The sequence below is a fragment of the Mirounga angustirostris genome, unplaced genomic scaffold (assembly GCF_029215605.1).
Source record: "Mirounga angustirostris isolate CCGP_5_RB_7025 unplaced genomic scaffold, mMirAng1.0.hap1 SCAF_15, whole genome shotgun sequence".
Classification (NCBI taxonomy): Eukaryota; Metazoa; Chordata; class Mammalia; order Carnivora; family Phocidae; genus Mirounga; species Mirounga angustirostris.
In genome coordinates this window covers 28,328,735-28,349,231 of record NW_026991723.1, presented here as the reverse complement: position 1 = coordinate 28,349,231, position 20,497 = coordinate 28,328,735, and the positions used below count along the sequence as shown (strand labels likewise).

At 45.6% G+C, this 20,497-nt stretch overlaps 1 protein-coding gene across 11 annotated transcripts in view; it reads right to left on the bottom strand.

The window, feature by feature from the left end:
- DAPK1 (death associated protein kinase 1) overlaps window positions 1-20,497 on the bottom strand; it is a 180,180-nt gene that overhangs the window by 43,021 nt on the left and 116,662 nt on the right. For all 11 annotated transcript variants that reach the window (XR_010407790.1, XM_064579640.1, XM_064579635.1 and 8 more), the window contains 13 exons: window positions 12,851-12,989; window positions 10,945-11,074; window positions 10,716-10,764; window positions 10,603-10,629; window positions 9,958-10,110; window positions 9,547-9,592; window positions 8,297-8,386; window positions 6,836-6,928; window positions 4,298-4,417; window positions 3,750-3,848; window positions 2,851-2,949; window positions 1,229-1,327; window positions 92-289 (listed from right to left, as the gene is read on the bottom strand). Coding sequence is in view for 10 of the 11 variants with exons in the window: in XM_064579640.1 (XP_064435710.1) it covers window positions 92-289; window positions 1,229-1,327; window positions 2,851-2,949; window positions 3,750-3,848; window positions 4,298-4,417; window positions 6,836-6,928; window positions 8,297-8,386; window positions 9,547-9,592; window positions 9,958-10,110; window positions 10,603-10,629; window positions 10,716-10,764; window positions 10,945-11,074; window positions 12,851-12,989 (1,342 nt within the window). In the remaining variant the exon portion in view is untranslated. The remainder of the gene's footprint in view (window positions 1-91; window positions 290-1,228; window positions 1,328-2,850; window positions 2,950-3,749; window positions 3,849-4,297; window positions 4,418-6,835; window positions 6,929-8,296; window positions 8,387-9,546; window positions 9,593-9,957; window positions 10,111-10,602; window positions 10,630-10,715; window positions 10,765-10,944; window positions 11,075-12,850; window positions 12,990-20,497) is intronic.

Sequence of the window (20,497 nt, the reverse complement as noted above, 5' to 3'; positions counted from 1 at the left end):
TATTTTAGGTAAACTAACGGAGGAGGCTTGTGGTCCCCCCAGCCCCCCAGATCACTTGCCGGGGAGTGTGGTATGTTTACCCACAAAGCACCTTGTCGGAGGCATTAAGGTCGGCTCCGTGTTCCGACAGACACTCCACGATGTCGTGGTAGCCCCGGGCAGAGGCTGTCAGGAGGGGCGTCTCTCCTTCTCGGTTCTTAATGTTCACATTGCAGCCGGCTTCGCAAAGGGCTTTGGCCACAGAGTAGTAGCCATGCCAGGCGGCACAGTGCAGGGGGGTTTCTTCTTCCTGGCCAAAGAGACACACGCATAGAGGAGACGGACACGACAACACGCAAGTGTGCACACGCTGAGTTCTAGCCGTCATCGGCAGCCAAGTCCCAGAGCACGGAGAAAAAGGCTCGTGGCCACTGGGGCAAAATGTTCATCTGAAATAACGGATGTGGGTGTGACGTCTCTCCTTCATTAGTTTTCTTGCCTTCCACACTTGTGTGTTGGACAGATTCGGTTTTCCCTGCAGGTTACTGACTGACTTTCAGGAGCCCCCTGGAACCGTCGGCTCAGCTCTTCTGAACGAGTGAGCCCTGGTGTGGGTAGGTTCCTAGCATCTTTCTTGTGAAAGTGCCTTCATTCACTTCATCTGAGACTCCTCACAGTACAGCACTTATCCAAGCAAGCGTTCCTGCAACTATCTTAACCCCTCAAGATTTCTGTCATGGACGTACCATAAAGATGAGTCACATAATTTATTGTTGCTCTGGCAAAGAAGTGCCGAGATAATTGGGCTTTAACAAGTCACCGGAAGGACTGGCCGCCAGGTCTACAGGACTGGAAGGCCTGTATATTCACCATCAACATCCTTAGACACGTATGTCTGTCTATGAGAGGTTATTACATTGTAGTGCTGACGGCATGACTCAGGGACCAGACTGTGTGGGTTTGAGCCCAGGCTCCACCATTTAGGAGCTGTGTGAGCTTGGGCAAGTCACTGACCCTCTCTGTGCCTCAGTCTTCTCTTCTGTAAAATGAGGATGATGATAATAGCAACCCACCGGTAGGGCTGTCCAGAGGAATAAATGAATGAATGAATGAATGCTAGTGTTTCTGGTTCGAGGCTGCCCTCTAAAATCAAAGCAGAAAACCCAAAGGACCCGACTGTATCAATCGGCTATGTGCACATCCATGCAGCAAGCAAGCAAATGAAAGGACATCGACTACCATGACCCACCTTGTCCTGGAAATTGGGATTAGAGCCAAAGCTGCACAATAACTGAACCACATCGGCGTGGCCATAGCGAGCGGCCACGTGAAGCGCTGTCTCTCCAGACTGTAAAAGAAAGAGCCAAATTCAGCAGACTGCGGAAACTAAATGCACAGGACTGGAGGCCACATCCCACGCATGCCTGCCTCCATGTCTTCCCCTTTGGGGTCCCCACCACCCCCGGGCCAGATGCCCCTTTGGTGACTGGGCCCAGGACCCTGGGGTAGGATGTGTCCCACAGAGCTAGTTAAAGCCACACACGTAGCTCATCCTGTTTGTCACAAAACGTCCTAAGTGAGAACGCTCTCCCTTTCTGGGATGGTGGTTCTCAATCCTCTTTATATATTGATGCTCGTAGCCATGTGATTTCTTTTTAAAAAACACAAAACTCCCTAATATTACGTTATTTAAACAGTTTTATTTATGAGCAAGCTTCTGATTTCACTGTCTATGTTTAGAATGTTATTTCTTACATTCTCAGAGATTCTAAAAAACACCACCATTAGCCCACAATCGCATTCTGTGAATTTGTAATACGTGCAATTTCCTTAGGATATTTTACTTATATCCTTTACCCAAAACTTGTGAGTATAAACGGATTTAAAACAAAACAAGATATTTGATGCTACCTGACCCCAAACTGCCATAATATGTATGTGTGTATGTGTGTGTCTTTGACGTATCATCCCTTAGATATAGAGCAGTGCACATTCCATACAACTGTATGCGGCAGTCCCAACTGAACATGACAAACCAGTCTACAAGTATCAGGAGCAGAGCGGGGTTGCACAGTAGAATGCATAATGGATGAGGAGGTATGAATGCTAGGTATGTGTTCCAGCCCTACCAATGAACTCACAGGACTGTGGTGTGAACCAAATGAAGTAACAGATATATGAAAGTAAGGTTATCTTGCTAAATCAATAATTTTTATAATATCTTTGCCCCCAAAAGCATTATTTTACATGCAGTCTCGTGAATCCTTCTACGGCCCGTGCGTGTAAGATCCACACTGGCAGCTACTTTAGAGAGGAGGAGGAGGAGGAGAAAGGTACGTACACACGGCAATTCAGTAAAAGAATCAGGACTCAGGTCTGTTTCTGGTCGTCCCTCTAGCAGAACCTTGAGTTTCCATGTCAGGGGGAAGAAAATTCACTGCTTGCATATTATGCCAACTACCTGGCAGATTTCAGCTAACTGCAGATTTTAATATTAGAGCAAGCCAGCAGCAGAAAGAAACTTCTAAATTAAATTCTCTGCAGGAAGATTTTGAGAATTCTCTTACTTTTTCAAGTAATTTGAGGACCTCTTTTGGTAAATCAATACCCTGGGTCCTTTTGAGGGTAGGATTAGAAGGGGAAAAAAGTAGGTATACTTTCAAGAACTTGAATTACATTTTAGGCTGTATTTTTGTTTAAAGCACTTAACTGAATAGCACTGCTAGTAGAGTTATATTATCACTGTTTATTGAGCACTTATAGGTGCTGGTCATAGTGCTGTGCTTTGGGTCCGGACGCATATGGCAGGTCAACACTCATATGCAGCCTCTTATCGCTTCCCACCGTCCCTAAGAAAAGAAGTGGCCTTACCTTGTCTTTAACATCCAAAGGGCACTTGTTCTCATTGAGAAATTTCAAGGTATCGACGTGGCCATGCCGAGAGGCCCAGTAGATGGCATTGGATCCGCCCTGTATAAAAGCCAACGTGGAGTCGTATTTCCAGATCCAAATGCATGCATCACTCAGACTCACTCTATTTTCCTTCCCAGGTGACAGCAACTTCAAAAGAGCAACTTCCAAGAGGAATAAACTCCCGTTTTATTTTTCAGTTTTGCCAAAAAGACCAAGGTTACGTAAGATGTTAACAACCTGGGAAGCTCTCTGTACTATCTTTGCAACTTTCTTGGTAAATCTAGAATTATTTCAAAATGACGTTTTTCTTTTCTTAAAACCTTCGTTTCAATTTCTGGTCAGAACTTGCTTAAGAATCAGATTCAGTCCACTTATAGTTTTGTTGAAAATCTACAGAAGCTGACGGCAGACCCACTGTAATGACTATTTGCTGTTAAACAATTGTGTCTATCCTTCCAAGGTGACCTATACCTCAAAGTGTATGTATTGTCCTTGCTTTGTTGCCCTAATAAACATGGAGGCAAATGTACTTCTGATAAGATTAATTAGGTAATGAAAATTTTGCCAAATGTGACATCTAATAACGCTGTTGAGTAAACGTGATTAGTCAGGAGTGAATCTGGGGTAGCGCACAAGGTTGATGCCCAGCAACAGAGCCAAGAGGAAGGGAAGTGTTTGCCTTTTTCTTTATAACACAGGTTAGATTGGACCAGCCTGTTAGGCAGTTCATCTTCCTTTACAGGAAATGGAGAAATGAAGTCAGGGGCCCATGTTATTCTTCTCTGTTAGCTCTAACATAAAGAAACAGTTGGAAATACTTAAAAGCTAATTCAGTGGCAATAAAACAAAATTCTGACCTTATCCTGGACTTCGATTCTTGAGCCTCTTTTAATGAGCAACTGTAGTATTTGAATATTTCCACAGCCAGCAGCGATCAGTAACGGAGGCGTCCCATGCTGGAAGAGGCAAGAAAGAAAATTTGTTTCAAGTTTGGTGGGAAAGGGAAAGCAACTATCACAGCGGTCCCACACCACAGAGCTTCCTGCGTCTCACCAGACACACAACTCTGCTGCCTCACAGGAACGGGGAGAGCCGGGACAATACACAGCCCTTCTCTGCTGGATTCACAGTCAAGGGTGACATGTGCTTTTGCAGGAGGAGCACATTTACAATGTCATGATTAGAGGTGCGGGGAGTGGGGGGGCGGGCATGAAGAAAGGCCCTCAGTGCCCTTGACCTCATTTCTAACTCAATTCACTCTCAACACAGAAGTGATTTCCCCACAGGCTGGCGTTTGTAACAGCCAGGGGGAATGGAGAAGTAGAGGGATCCTCTCCACCTTGGACTTGGAGGTGTACAGTCACAGTGACGCCCCCGCCCCCTCCCCGTTAGAACAGCATCAGACCTTGTTGGGCTGGTTAACGTCGTAGTTGGACAATGAGCCCAGGAGGTGCTGCAGGCCCGGGACGTTGTCGTCATTGATAGCGTGGATGATGGCTTTCATCACAAAGGAGTCTTCCTCATCCTTGAGAGGGACCGTGAAGAGGGAAAAAGAGTTAGCTTGCTGGCCATGATCCTCTTATCAACATAAGAGAAATCAATGCTCATCTGTCAAGAGAAGCATTCAGAGGAAAGTAAGCCACTTCCTCCCCAAATCCACTTGGTCATGAAGGGAAGCAGGGGGTTTCTTTTGGCTCCTGCCATGTTGGAAACTAACACTACCTTCTGTTTACCTGGGCCTTCATGTCACTTGCATTATAACCCACACAGCGAACAGCTTTCAAGACTCAGATTTAGAACAATGACTGATAACCAACTACCCTCTGTGTTTATCTTAGCAATCTTTCAAAATATAGAGTCCCCACACCACTGTAGGATACAGCAGGCATAACCCAGACTCTTAAAAACCACAGAACCAAGGAAATGATACCTCTGATTTCTACACCGTTTTTTTTTTTTTTTTTAAGATTTTAGTTTATTTTTAAGTAGGCTCTACCCCCAATGTGGGGCTTGAACTCACAACCCCAAGATCAAGAGTCACACACTCTACTGACTGTGTCAGCCAGGTGCCCCTGAATTCTATAGTCTTAATTTGTAATTCGTTCAATTATAGAATTGTTATTTTCTAATCACAGGAATTTCTTCCTTCTCTAGGTATAGAATCACATGGCATTCTCTGAAACCTGGTCACAACTAATATATATATATATATAAAGACCCTAGAGGGGAAGAAGTATGAAAATAAAGGCCAGAAAAAGGAAAACAGATGCATTTCTCATTACAAAGAAAAAATAACTAGAGAATATTAACAAAAACTTAGTTAAATCTTTGCCACTCTGTCAAAGTTTTCTTATAATAATAAGATATTTACCAAATACAGCACATTAAAACTAAGGAATAAGCCAGAAAACTCCCAAACAAAATCTCTGGACTTAGAGGGGTATGGCTTCTAATATTTCAAATCTGGAAAAGCATATCTACAGAGGCTGAGTCTCTGCTTTTGGGGCAGAATGGAGAAAGCATTTCTCTGGACTCTGCTTTCTCTTCTCTATGGATCTGAATCCACACAAACTTCATGAGCGTTTTAAAAATATTCGTACAGAGCCCATGTTAAGAATGTCACTGGTTTTGCTTTTCCATCACAATTCAAGTTGATGACTTAGAGACATACGCATAAAAATGACAGTCAAGAGAAATGGGGTGAATGGGAAGAAGAAGCAGATTGTTACCACAGGTCCCCATGATTAGCAGGACACCAGGACGATGAGGGAACCTGAGTTGTGGGAGGGGTCATCCCACCCGGAGCCCCTCACACCCCAAAGCCCTCTCCTACCCTAAACTTTGCATTGCAACACTTAAATTTTCCCCTAAGTGATTATTCAAGATGATTTTAATTTATAACATTTAATTGTTCTCATCTTACTTAGATTAATAGTTTTTGTCTTGTCCCTGGTTCCGCTGTTACCCTCAAACAATTCCCAAACCCAAACTTTCTCTTCCACCTCCTCCTCCTCCGACCTTGCTTTTCTCCCACTCCTATTTTCTTCTTAACATTTCCTATCTCTTTTTACTCTACAAGGCTACACCTGGAGTCTCAGGGAAGCAACTAGTGTCAGGGGGAAAAGAAGAGCTGGTGTCTGCTGATGTGTGATCCTGCCCATGGAGTCCCTGGAGCCGCTCGGGAAACACTCACTATGTAGTAGTCACAGGAGCAGGCTGGTTCTTACAGGACCACCCTTTCTGCCTTCTCTGAAGTTCCCTCTACCTCCAGGGCTCCCAAAGCCCTGTTGTCTGTCAGGGGAGAGTCTTACTGAATTCAGATGTGTCCAATCATATCTGAAGAATTAATCTATGATTAGGTTTCAGTGTGGATTAAGGGAAAAAAATTATGGAGCTGTTCTCAAGGGTGTTACACATGCAATATAATGTCAACAGAGGAAGTGGGTTTAGCCGTCTGGTCTACCACGAACTCCCCCAGCAAGCCCCACAGTATTTGTCCTGATTTTTGGGTGGGTGGGTGTGTGTGCGTTGGCAGGAGGAGTGTCTGCCCGTTTTGTACTATTACGACCCAGTATTTTCCAAGGTAAGTGGCAATAGAGGACTCTCATTTTATTCATGAAAATGAGAATAAACTCCTTCCTCTTCTGCTGGCCAGTCACTCATCAAACTGTGAGTGTGGGAGGGGTGGGGTGGGGGGTGGGAGTGTTAGAGGTAGTGGGTGGGAGTGGGTATGGTGCCAATACAAACAAAGAGAAAAAGAACAAGAGAAGCAACAGAGTACATCAAATCAGCCACCCAACTCCCTCCCTTGAGTGGAGGAAGAACAGGCTTGACACTTCCGTGACTTCACGTTTTCTGGGTTGTTGAACAAATCAAACAACCTGAACATTTGAAATACACAGTGCTAAGAAAGAACCTCACCAAGGCAAACAGGTTTGCTTACCAGAGTATCATCGCTTCTGGCAACACTCATGTTACTTCTGGACAAGAACGACCTGGATAATCTTTGGCACAGTGATATCAAGCGAACAGATTGCTTTAAAAAAAAAAAAGGCAAAAAAAACACCAAAACATAAATGCAGGGGGAGAGGAAGAAAGAGAGCTTATATAAGAATACTCAAATTAGTGCAAATGGCAAAGTCTTTGAGATAGCATTCACTGCTGATGGCATGTTCTTTAGGGGTGGGAGGTCCTATAAGCAGGTTGGATCATATTTGCTTAAAGAAATTTCTAAAGGTCTTATAAATCAAGACAACAGGATAGAGATTCTCCTTCCACATTTCATTATTAATTACACAATTGCATAGCCTTCATCCCTTCTCTTAATATGTTCCTCTCTACTTTCTGAGCAGTGGAATCTTACCCTAACAAACCCCTTGCACATCCCCACTCAGAGAAGCATGGTATGCAAGGGTCTTGTCCTGTGTCCTTGTGCCCAGGCAAGCTTGTAATGGTAGCAATGTGACTATCAAAATTCATACAGTTGTCGGAAACAAACAGTGGGGAACTCCTTAGCCTATAGGACAAAAATACCCCTGCATTTACTCTCAAGGCCAAAAGCAACAATAAATAATTGTGTGTGTGTGTGTGTGTGTGTGTGTGTGAAAAAGAGAGAAACTTATGGTGGTTCTCTCTACATTTTAAGCCTATTCTCAGGGCTTCCTTCAGACTGTTAAGTCTTAGTAACCTAGTGCTGTGGTCCTCCTCATCCCTATCACGTCATCCTGAACCTGATGGGTGTGAAAATGAGGTACATTTCCGGCCCAATGCTCAGAGACATGCCAAGTACCTGCTTCCTCTGGGCTTCGCATGACCCTGGGCATAGGAAGACATCCTGTCACCTTGTTAACCTTGAATTTTTATTTGTTCAAAGTTGACTGGAATGTCTTTTAGAGCCATGCCCTACACAGCCCCTACGGCGGCCATCCACACTGAAAAAGTACAACAGACCACATGCGCATGGCCCTGCCCCACTCCCATCTCCACCATTCACAGACCAAGGCTGGATTTAGAGAACCATTTACACAAGTTCTGCTACAAACACAATTTCATGCTGCTTACCACAAAGAACAGATTTATTTAAAATGCAGCTTGTTGCATTTAGGAAAAGACTGCACTGTACTTCTGTTGTGCTGATTTAAAAATCTGCCTTGGGAATGGTTTTGATTTTTTTTAAAAATTCAAAATTACATATGAAAATCAGAGTTAAAGAGGACTGAAATATTGTTTTTGCTTATCTTTTGAAAATAGCCTCACAGTGCAGAAGACTATAGAGTAAATTTAAACAAACAGACAAAAAAAGGATGCACTTTTGTATGGCCGGTATCAGAAGAGATGAGACTGGCCAGAGGCAATGCCGCAGAGGAAAGAAATTAGTTAATTCTTCCCTGCCAAACACTCTTACTTTCCACTTTTTCCGGGCTGCGAACTTCTTGAACTTCTCCATGTTGACTGCCGACGCCTTTCTACTAAGTGCTTGCTGGGTATCTTTAGGCTAAAATCAAAGTCCAAGAAAGCAAATTTAGAGCACTCAAATGATGGAAATGTGTGCCATGACAACTTTTGGAAACCTCTAATTATTTGGGATGTGCACACACTCACCTTACCAAAACAACAAAACAAGCTGGGATAATACACAAGAGCTAGGAACCTAGTCTCCGGAGGTCAACTCTTGTGGCTAAGGGTTTGATAAAATCCATAAAGACTGGATCTTGGGAAAAGTTGGAAGAGTTGAGCTTGGACCAGGCTGAATGTCAACTTCCCACACTGAGAGTTTGGGAATGGCAAGATTCATGGTGAGGTTATGTGATGAGGCATGTGAACTTAACATCATCAAGTAATTTAGAGTGGGTAGGGGACTCAGAGGTTAGCAAATCTGGCCTGTCTGACAGCATTAGAATCCCCTGTACTGCTTTTTTTTAGGAGGCCATTAGCTCCCCTGCCAAGAGAAGGAGACACCATTGCCTCCTCAGGGAGCCCAGGCAACTGCTAGGAGCTCACATAGCAGAACTCTCTGGATGCCCAAAACCTACTTCAGCAATGCAAGCTGTTGCACTGCAATCCCCTTACCAGTTTCATGATTTGATTCTGTAACTGCCGTATTCCCCACCCTCAGTCCTTTCTGCTCTAGCTGGAGCAACTTTAGTTCTTTAACCCAAATGCCAATGGGTGTCTCAGGGAATGCAGAGGTATATAATATGCCAGGGGTGGCCACAGGCTCAGTCACCTAGGCAGCTGTGCAGGGTTTGGAAGCCTTACGGAATGAGGGCTCAGTATTAGTAGACTTTCAGATTTTACAATAGACACTGGAAATCCAGGGTTGATATGATATTTATGCTGGAAATCAATTCCAAAAAATTTAAAATATTCTCTGGGCCACCATCCGACAGGTCAAACCAAAAATGGCTGTTGAGTAGACTTGACCTTCAGCTCCTGGTTTAGAATCCTGCGTTGTGACAGCTCATTCTTCTCCACCTCCATGACCATTAGGACACTCTCATCTGTCAGCCGTCTTAAAATACGGCACCAATATAAAAAACAATATTGCAGACGTGATCTGTGGTGAGACCCCATGGTAACTAACTAGTAATACCCTAGGGCAAATGCATTCCAGGATGCCCTATAATACCAAACCAATCACAATAGGCAACTTACCTTGATCCAGGGATGCTGCAAACTATCTTGAATTGTCATTCTCTTCCTTTGTAGGGGGAGGGGAAAGAAAAAAAATGCTGTGACCATAGAAGCAAACACTAGGTTGTTTCCATGCCGGCTGGGCCTACTAAGCAGATGCTCTGGAAAATGCAGTTCAGGGCCTGCTTCATGGAAGAAAGCCGGAAAGAACGTTGGTCTTTCTGGGACTATTTTACTGTATCTGCAGGGACTGACTGAGCAGGTCCAAAGGGCCCTGCCTGCATTTTCCAAAGCATTCCACATGGCATGCTTTCCTTTGCCACGCAGAACCAACCAGGCTCTCGTAAACGTGGCTGCATGCACAATCCAGGTATCACCCCTGGTCCAGCTGAAGCCACAGCCGGGAACCCTTCAGGAATAAGGGACACTCACTTTGGATCCTTGACAAGGAGTCTTCTTATGAAATCTTTGGCTAGGGCACTGGTATTACTGAAGTATTCTTCCTCAAATTCATAGTTGACGGCCGATACGTTTGCTAACGTTTCTTGCTTAGTGTCTCCAAGAAATGGGGAGGCCCCACTTAGGCTGTTAATAAAGTGGGGTGCAGAATGTGAATAATTACCTCCTGGGTTGTCATGTAATTCCTATAATAGCTGATAAGGGGAGTGAGGCATCGGATTATAATCCGGTGCTCGGGCAGTTAGTTCAGAATCCAATTACATTTTATAGGGCATTTATCTGTCATGCACAAAAGCTTAATGCCTAGGATGCATTTAAAAAGTTAATTTGGAACAGCATCTAGTAGTTAAAAAAACACCCCTTTCCTATTTTCTCAGCAGTGACGGACAGCCACGCTTGCTTTCAGCGATTATGCGGCAGTTTCTGATGACTCATTGGGAATTAGAAGAACATGTTTAATTAGTATAAACTAAACGTGTTCTGGGGGTGTAAAATGAATATGTTTACATAAAAAGCATGCATAAACTGAAGAGATCAACATGACACATAGATGGTTAATAAGACATATGGTCTCAAAGAAAGAGGAAAAGAATATGAGACATGGATTTTGATACTTACAGAATATAGGTTATTACCCCAATACTCCTAGACACAAAAACAAAACCAGAAGCAAATGTCAGAAGAACAGTAAAGTAAATCAGAAAGATGACTGTCAAGGGCATGCTCCTTACCACATATCTGCCTCAAGACCAAGAGGTTCATAGTTGACTATCTCAGGAGCTAAGAGGAAATAAACACGTGTTTAGTTTTGAAAGAAAGTGAGTCAACAGATTCTATCATCAGGTATAAACTAGAAATATGTACCAGGAAAACAGATGATGTTATAGCAGGGGACATTTTGCCAGTGTAATTCATTATATTTATGAGAAATAAACGAGCACAGGAGTAAAAGAAACTTACCAACAAACTCTGGTGTCCCAAATATGTTTTTGAATTCATTTCCAAAGTCAATTTTATGGGCCAACCCAAAATCAATGATCTTGATCCGAGGTTTAGGGACATTTCTATCCAAAAGCATTATGTTTTCGGGCTTAGGGGAAAAAAAAGAGAGAAATAGTACACCAGTGTTCAAAACAGTGTATTCATATAACCAAAAGGTGGAAACAACCTAATGTCCATCAACTGATCAGTGGATAAACAAAATGTGGTATATATGTATACACACACACACACACCTCTATTAGAGTATTATTCAGCCTCAGAAAGGAAGTAAATTCTGACAATGCTACAACATGGATGTACCTTGGAAACATTCTGCTAACTGAAGTAAGTCAGACAAAAAAGGACAAATACTCTATGATTTCACTTATCAGAAGGACCTAGAATAGGCAAATCCATAGAGACAGAAAGTAGAAATGTGGTTGCTAGCCCCTGCAGGAGGAGGGATGAAGAGCTAGGGTTTAATGGATACAGAGTTTCAGTTTGGGAAGATCGATTCCTTCTAGAGATGGACTGTGGTGATGGTTGTATACCGGTGTGGATATACTTAACGCCACTGAACTGTATTAAAATGGTTATTTTTATGCTATGTTTACTTTACCACAATAAAAAAAAGTGCTATAATGTATTATGCTGAAGACAAAGTGGCAGAATTGTTCTCCCCTGGAAAAAAAACCACCAAAATTAGGGATGAAAGGGTAGCTGCCAAAGAACACCAGAACAAAGAAATGTCATGGTTTAGGTTCTCCCAGGAGCAGACCCGTGACAGGGATTCAGGTGCAAGTGGCTTATGTGGGAGGGGCCTCCAGGGAATACTTGGTAGAGGATGGGGAGACAGGAAGCAGAAGGAAGGAAACCCACACAAGGTATCTTGTCAAGGTGGGGGTGACTGGAGGGCAATCACTTTGGGGAACGTCAGGAGGAGTAACACTGAGTTTCCCAACTGAAGCAGGAGGGAGTCGGGATATTTATCCACCATCTCCCCAACCTCCATTGCTAAGAGTGTTTCTGTGGGCATTTCCTCTGGCATCTGCAGCTCCCAGGGCCAGAAACCAGACGTCAGGCAGAGAGCCACAAGTGTGTGTGTTAGTGAGTGTTGGGGGGATCTGGATGGGGTCTCGACAGCTCTGCTACAATAAATATGGAGAAAGTCCTCCCTCCTCTGAAATCTCATCCTAGCACCAATGATCTGAATCATTCACTTGACAGTCGATCACACGCTGCGTTGTGATCACTTCTCAATGCCTTGGATTCTATCTTGAATCTTGTATCATCATTGCGTGTTGCCTGTGTATTTGTATCTGCCTTCCCTTCCTAAAGAGGCCATAACTTCTCTGACAGTTACAAGTATGACATGCCTTTTTATCTCCCACAGTGCTTTGCCTCCAGGCAGGCAAAGACCCCAATTAGCCAATCTCAGAGTTTGTCTTGATCGATTGCCGGTGACAGAGTCAGGCCTTTGCATCAAGAGGGAGAAGACAGATCAAGACATCTTCCTCCTTACATGCCCTACAGCTACAGGGCCTGGAAACTGGGCAGCCAGTGGCCACTCTAGGCTGAAAACACCCCATAACCAACAGCAGCCCCCTTGCTTAGAGAGCCAGCTGGTAAAACCCTTTGCTTCTTCTCCAAGGATTCTTGAATGTAATCATTCATCTTCAGGCTCTATCCCACAAAAGGTCAGGAATCCTTGAGTAGCTATGCACTATATACCTGCTGATTTATCTTCCTAATTCCATCTGTTACACCCATACAGGATTAAAAAAATATATATGTCTTTCAGATGCCTCAATTTTTCTTAACAACCAACCAACCAATGCTGTGATTTGCATAACCTTCTCTCCGGCTTACACTCAGCAAAACATACCTTAAGATCAAAATGGGCAATCTGAAGGGAGTGCAGGTAGTAAACACCATTAAGAATTTGTTTGAGAAACTCGGTTGCTTCTTCTTCAGTCAGAGATTCCTTTTCAGCCAAGAAGTCGAACAGCTCGCCACCTGCAACTCTGAAAACCAGGAAGCAGATGTTACTGGGGACAGTTTGGTTTCCCTTGTGTAGACCACTGGTGTGCTCAAATTTCAGGCAAGAGAATGGCATAAGAACAAGCTGGAACTAAGCGACGAACCAGAATTCTCCATGCTTCTCACCACTAGATGGGAATTCTGCCTTCAGGTACATTTGTGCTGGAAAGCACCTGGGTACCAACCCCCTCGTGTGCTATGTTCACAGATGAGGGCAGGGAGCAGAGGTGTGATGGGGGGAGGAATGTATCTTTAAAACATCTTACTTACACATACATACAGGTGAAGTCTTAACTCACTGATTTAAAAACAAAACAAAATGATAAGCCAACTCTGTGTAGAATTTATAGAACATATCATCCTCGTGCAGTCAGAGTGCCTGGAAAGTTCATAATCTGTGCACTAATCAATTCTTTTAAGCCCCAAATCACAACATATGGCCTACAAGAGTTTTCTTATTGTTATTTTGTATCTGTTTATATATAAATCCTTATATATTTATAAAAAATCACATTTAGTAATGAATTTAACAAATACCTTTCCTAGTAAGAATAAACATACGCAAATTTGAAATGCACGAGGGTTGTTTAGGGATTTATGAATCAGTCTCCCTGGCCAGACTGTAAACCCCTGTTGGACAGAGGTCAGCCCACGGCTATCCCCCGGGACTCACACAGTGCTAGCCACACAGCAAGAGCTCAAAACTTTGTTAGCCAGTGAATAAGTGAACAAACTCCCTGAAGAAAGCCACAGTAGTGATTAATGGCAAATAACTGGGAACTTTTAATAAGAGTTTTTATAAGTTCATCTTTTCTCAAGTTTAACCATTCATTCACAACATAATAATTAACTGCAATTATGCACATAAATGCTGTGTTCATTATCTTTCTTTTGGCAAGACAGCTCCATAAACATACCTACCACTTCCACATCCAGAAAAGAAAACCAGTGCTTACGAGATTAAACTCTAATGACAAGAAAGCCGACGTCTTCAAGAAAGGGGTCAGATCCTGCCCCTTCACTCTCTAAGTTGTTTTTCTTAGCCTGGCCCCAGGTCCACTAGCATCTGGATTGCTTGGGGCCTTTTAAAAATGCAGATTCTGGACCTCTGTTCCAGCCTGCTGCCTGAGAGTTTCTGAAAGTGGGGACCGAGAAACGGAGAATATCTAACCAGCGTCCCGGGTGATCCTTAGCACACTCAAAAGTGAGGAACATTTTTCAAAGTTTTAATTGCATTCTCCTGATGCACAGCATCCCTCTGATATTTAGCATTTGGATGTTTATCTGAAAGGCGAGGTGACTCCTGGGACCCGAGCAGAGGGCTCATACAGACCTACCATGGGCCCCAGAGCCTGAGCCAGCCATGAAGGCCAGGAGCCCTGCCTGGATGGCAGAGGTCTACAGGCGGCACTGACTGACACTCCCACGGTAGGGGCCTCCCTGCCTGCACCCTGGGGGCCTGCTGCCCTCCTCTCTCCACGGAGCCCTTGGCCATGAATTCTGCACTGGGAGTCCACCACTCCTCACTTTTCTATCTTCTTATTCTTCTTAAAACCAACAAAACAGGGAGAGGGATTCCTTCAACTCTAGGGAGGGGAAGGGAGGGAAAAATGGGAAATGATGAACCAAGTAATTTTGAGGATGATGCTCTATCATCTAGGTGCTTCCTTATCTCTGGCCAGCTCTGCCGTGGACCACGTGGTGAGGTAAGGTCCAGAGTTGGTGCACCCGGTACACATCTTAACTCTGCAGCTGGAAGCTTACTCCTTCACACTGGGCCTCATTTTCTCACCAGACAGGTATCATAGGACTTAGTCCTTTGAGGATTTGACCAACAGAAGGTAATAAATATACACGAAGAGACTACCAAGTCCGTCAGGAGGCTGAGGTCAGTAAGCGGAATGGGTGCCATTTGAAGGAGGGTCACCACCATCCCTGTCGAATGCCATGCCACCTGCCCCAGAGGTCCAACATGAAAACCCCCTTCCCGTCCTGCTTCTCCCCTCTCCCGCCCCCTCAAGTCCATTGTCTGGCCCAACCACTGTGCTCCCGGGAAGGGGGTGCTGCTGGGACTGTGGGGGCCGGCCCAGCCTTGCCTCGCCCTGTCCTGCCTTCAGGGGCGTCCCCACTCCTGCTCGCTCACACAGACCACTTGTGCCTCTGGACACATCGGAAGTTTCCTGACAGTGAGAAGTGGCTGGGGTTGGATGCCTGGAGATGGGGTGAACCTCCTAGTACCCAAAACCGCAGTGCAGGGCGGGGGCCTGGGTCCCACTGCGGCTCCAGGCCAGGCCTTTGTTCCTTTGCTCTTAGGCAGCTTTCCCCACCTCACATCGGACCTGAGCTTCCTTTGGGTCAGTGAAGAGCAACCCGTTTCCTTCTCCTGAGGGCTCTAGGCTCTGTGGGGCAGGACAGCAGGGGCTGAGGAGACCCCAGTTCAAATCCTGCCCCATTACCCAACCTTGCTGAGCCTGGGACTGCTCTTCTGTAAAATAAGGGACAATCGCACACCACAGAGTTGTTCTGAGGTGCCAGGGCATGGAGAGCCCTTGGCGCTCAATAAATACTGTTTTTCTTCTCATCTGGTTTCAAACTGAAAGCCCTCCCACAGCGGCAGTGGTGTGCTGGTCCATGTTTAACAATGGGCTCTCTGGGGTTGGGGGTGGGGACGAGGCCCAGTCCATTCCATTCCCGAGGTGTCCTGTTCCTCTCACGGCCATTTCAAGCCACCTCCGGGATGATGGTGACCGTGGGGTTGGGAGGCACGAAGAGCTCCGTGACCTGGACGAGCCAGCTACCGGCCCACTGAGACATTCTGTATTGTCCAAGGATGGAGCCACAGCATGTCCTGCCACACGCTCTCCTGAGCTGTGATCGCGCCTCTGGGGCTCCGCCACCTTGAATCTCACCAGATCCTGCGGCCGCTCTGACCAATAAGACAGAGCAGTGACTCCGCGCTGGCTTCGGTGTGGGTCTTCGTAGGCCTGTGGCTACCACAGAAGTGTGATGATCACAAAACCACCTCATGCGGTACGAAGAAACACTGGAAGATGGGACGCCCCATAAACAGAGAAAGAAGCCGAAGAGCATTAAGCAAGGAAGACATCTTGGAAGTGGATCCTCCAGGCCAGCTGACGCCATGGAAGTCAGACTCTCCATCTGAGCCCTTCTAGAATTCCTGACTCACAAAATCGTGTGCAAAATAAAATGGTCATTTCAATCTGCTTTGGTGGACACGGTGAGCACCACCCATGCTCCCCGTGGAGGAAGGACCTGCTAGCTGACTACCGTGGGGACACCAGAGCTTGCCTCTGCAGGAAGCTGCTGCCCAATGTCACGCCCAGGGGCTGCTGAGCATAGGAACATAAAGCTGGGCTGAACAAACTTCTATGAAGGGCTAGATATAAATATTTCAGGCTTTGGGGGCCATAGAGCTCTGCCACAACTACTCAACTCTGCCCAAGTAAGGAGAGAGCAGCCTCAGGCAATATGTAAATGAAGGGGTGTAGCTGTGTTCCAATAAAACTTTATTTATAAAAATAGGTGGCCACCTGGATTTGCCTACCCTGACATAAAGGTCAGGTCATCTCAACCTGGGGCAACTCTAAGGGTCCTTCAGAACTTTCTGTTGGGCCAGCTGGGGCTGTCACTGAGCTGCAAGGCAGCATGGCCTCTTCTGCACTCAACTGCTCCTTCCCCTCCATTCCATGTCTTGATCCTAATGGCAGTTCTTCATAAACATCTTGCACACTCTTCTCCATCTCAAAGTCTGCTTCCCTGGGAACCTATCCTGCCTCCCACCAGATCTGGGGGTAGTTTGTTACACAGCAATAGATGACCAGAACACTATCTTGAACTGGGTCTGTTCACTTGGTTCGGCCAACAGAAACCAGGTTTGCCTTTCCCTGGGCCTGCTCACCTCCTGCCCTATTCAGTCTTCCTGTCTTGAGCAACTCAACTCCCACAGTGCTTCCTGACCACATTAGTGAGAGCCAGGAACAACCCTGGAGCCCCCAGAGTGAAGGAGAGTGAGGGACCAGCCCGCAAAGTGGCAGTGCCTGACCAAGACTGAGAGGAAGGAGGCATGAATCATCTCTGATTTCTCTGCCACCCTTCTCCAGGCACTGTTCAAACCTCATGGTGTTCATGATAAGGTCCATGCTGTGGCTCATCCAGGGAATCATTCAGCTGGGCTTCAGCAGTGTTGGGAGGGCCCCCATCTCACTGGGCCTGGACCCATCACTGGCTCCGTGGTGCCCTGAAGGCCATTACAAATATATACATTCTCCTTCACACCAGTACGGGAAGGCAGATGTTCTAGCCATCAATTTTAAATATAGCTTATCAAATATTTAGTCATTAATCAAGGCAACACTAAATGACTTCAGTGAAGGTTTGGGGGCACGATAAGCATCATTGGATAATTTACCCCATTTGTTCCCCAAATCTCAGAAGGTTGAAAGTGACCGGAGGATTTTTTTCCATATACATGCTTAGAACCAGAACTCAAATGCTTACGATGTTGTTGGCGAACAGCAGGATAATGTTAATAAGATCAGTCAAAACCTTGGTATTTCCACCCTTTGTTCCAAATTTTACATTTTGCTTAGGAGAAGGAAGATTGATGGGGAGGGAGAGATGCACAATCTGTGCAGCAAATTGAGAAAGCAAGTCTAACCTCCTTTATTAGGTCTTTGACTCAGAGTGTTTGAAATTATAGCATTATCATGGAAATTGTGTGAAATGCATGCTAATAAGCATTGCTGTGTTCACCAAGAAAGCTGGAAGGTAGGAAGGTTCCTTCTCCTCCTCATGCCTTCCTCTACTGCCAATGCCTCCCCTAAAAGGTAGCTGTCATGGAATGTAGTTAGGATACATTAGAATTTTAAAAACAAAGGGGGCCTTCAGAGTGACAGAGACATTATTACAGAATTCCAACTTCTAAATTATAATACTATTCAGGATCCCTGACTTTGGCTAGTAATTGTCCAAGATATAGCAGGATGTGTTCTGGACTAGATCTGGTCATAAGCTAAACTGTAAGGGACTCTTGGCTACAAGCTAACTACACCTGATGAGGTATCTCAAGGCAAATGCTATGATTCATCAGTGTTGGGCTGGTTTCCCCATGTGCTGAATGAGGAGCCACTGGAACAATTCAGGGCACGCTCCTGGGGTCCTGGCCTGCTATCACACTGGCCCTGGGAGGTGGCATGGCCAGAGGGAGGACTGGAGGGACCTTAGCACATAGGCCCCCAACCCTGGCTCTGGCCCTAGGCTGTGGGTGACTTGGAGGAAAGTATGGAGCTCCCAGCACTACTCCGGGCCTCAACTTTACCATCTGTAAAATGAGAGGGTTGAACAATTGGGCCAAGTGACTCCTGACCTTCCTGTGCATCGTAACTGGGGGAATATGGCAAAAATACAATTTCCTAGAATCTACTTCCTACTTCCTTCTTTCAGGCCTCGCCTCTGTAATATCCTGTACTATCCTCTGCTCACTCTCTCCCCTCTCTCTTTGGCTACCTGAACACTAATGACCCAGCAGAGGACCCCAAGGGGGACCAGGGGCAGCAGAGATATTAAGAAGAAAGAATATGGATCCCTGAGTCACTGTCTGGAGGACAGCCATCCAACCTGCAACATCCACATTGTACTTTGAGTGAGAGGTAAATCCTACTACGTTAAGCCACTGATATTTTGCAGTTGTGTTCCATCTGTTCTAAATACAAATCTATTTAATCAGAAGTAAGAATACAATGTATTTTTTAAATTAAAATTAGAGGAAAGCAACCAATGCAAAGCACAGAGTACGCTAACTATTCTAATTACCTAGTGCTGGGCAACACATCTCCCCAGAACTTAGTGCCTTTAAGCATGATAATCATTTTCTTATCTCCTTCAGTTTCTCTGGATCCGGAATCTGGGAAGGCTTGGCTGGGGAGGTCCAGCTTCAGGTCTGTCACAGGGGTGGCAATCAGACAGGAGCTGCGGCTGACAGCACAGGGATGCTGGACCGCCTGGGGGACTGTCTGGGCACCTCTCTCCACGTAAACTCATGGCTCCATGTGGCCTCTACACCTGGGCTAGGCTGGGCTTCCTCACAGCATGGCAGACTCAAGACAAGGAGACTGTTGACATGGAAGTTCCGGGCTCCAGGACCAGTGTCCCAGCAAGCAGGGTGGAAGCTGCTTCAGCAGCCATACAGGACTAAAATCAAGTCGAAAGCTCCTCCGGATTCAAGAGGAGGGGGGTTAGAATTCATCTCTTGATGGGGGAACTTCAAGGCTCTAGACAGCATGTAGGACAGGAGAGGATGTTGCAATCATCTTCGGAAAACATGTCACATTACCTATGATTGACGAACTGAAATTCTCGGTCTTACTTACCGAAATGTGTATTTTATGGGGGTGAGGTATAGTAGTTGTATCAATTAGCTAGGACCACACCAACAAACGGGGTGGCCCAACTAAGAAATTTCTTGTCTCAAGTTCTGTTGGCTCCAAGTCTGAAACCAAGCTGTTGGCAGCACTGTGTTCCCTCTGAACCCTCTAGAGGGATCTTCCTTGCTTCTCCTAGCTCTTAGCAGTGTGCCAACAACCTCTGGCGTCCTCGGTCTGGAGAAGCACCACTCACTCCGGGCCTCAGCCCTCACATGGCCTCTCTCTACGCATGTCTGTGTCTGTGCCTCAATTTCCCCTCTTATAAGGACACCAGCCCGACCGGATGAGCACCCACCCTAGTGGCTTCACTGTCCCTTGACGACATCCATGAAGGCTCTATTTTCAAAGAAAGTCACATTCTGAGGTGCTAGGGGTTGGGACTTCAACATATCTCTTTTCTTTTTTTCAGGAGGTGGGTACAATCCAACCCCTAATAGGCAGAAGCTGCTCACAGGCTGCAAGCAAAACGTTACAGGATGGCTAGAGCAAATGAGACTCGGTGAGGGTAATTAGAATCCACTAATGTTTTTCATTAGCCTCACTTTCAGATTCTCCTAGGAAGGAAGGGTTCCTTCATGCACTGTTACAAAAACTTTTAATCCAAGTCCGAAAAATGTGGCGGGAGAAATGCATATCTGGTCCTGTCCCAACGTAATTCCCCTGATACTCTGAGATGTGGTGGACCTCTCCTGGCGGAAGTGATGTGAAGGTCGAGGGCAAGTGCCCAGCCACTTCCTGCCTCTACTGTCTTCACTCCCTGCAGAATGTTCTTTCTTGTTAATCTAGGGGAAGCCCTGGAGGGTTTTCACACGCTCACCTCTCACCTTCCAACTGAATTCCCCTGGGTAACTGAGGACTTTGGGGAATGCAAAACTGAAGCTGGGAATCCAAAGGGAAAGGTGAACACAATACCCTCCTTCTCGATTTTGCGAAATAGGTTTAAGATTTAAGGCCTGCGGTAGACTGGGGGCCTGAGAACACCATTCTCTACTTATATACAGTGTTGCCCCCAAGGTACCTTATAAATAGCATCAAAGGAGTTCCTGATC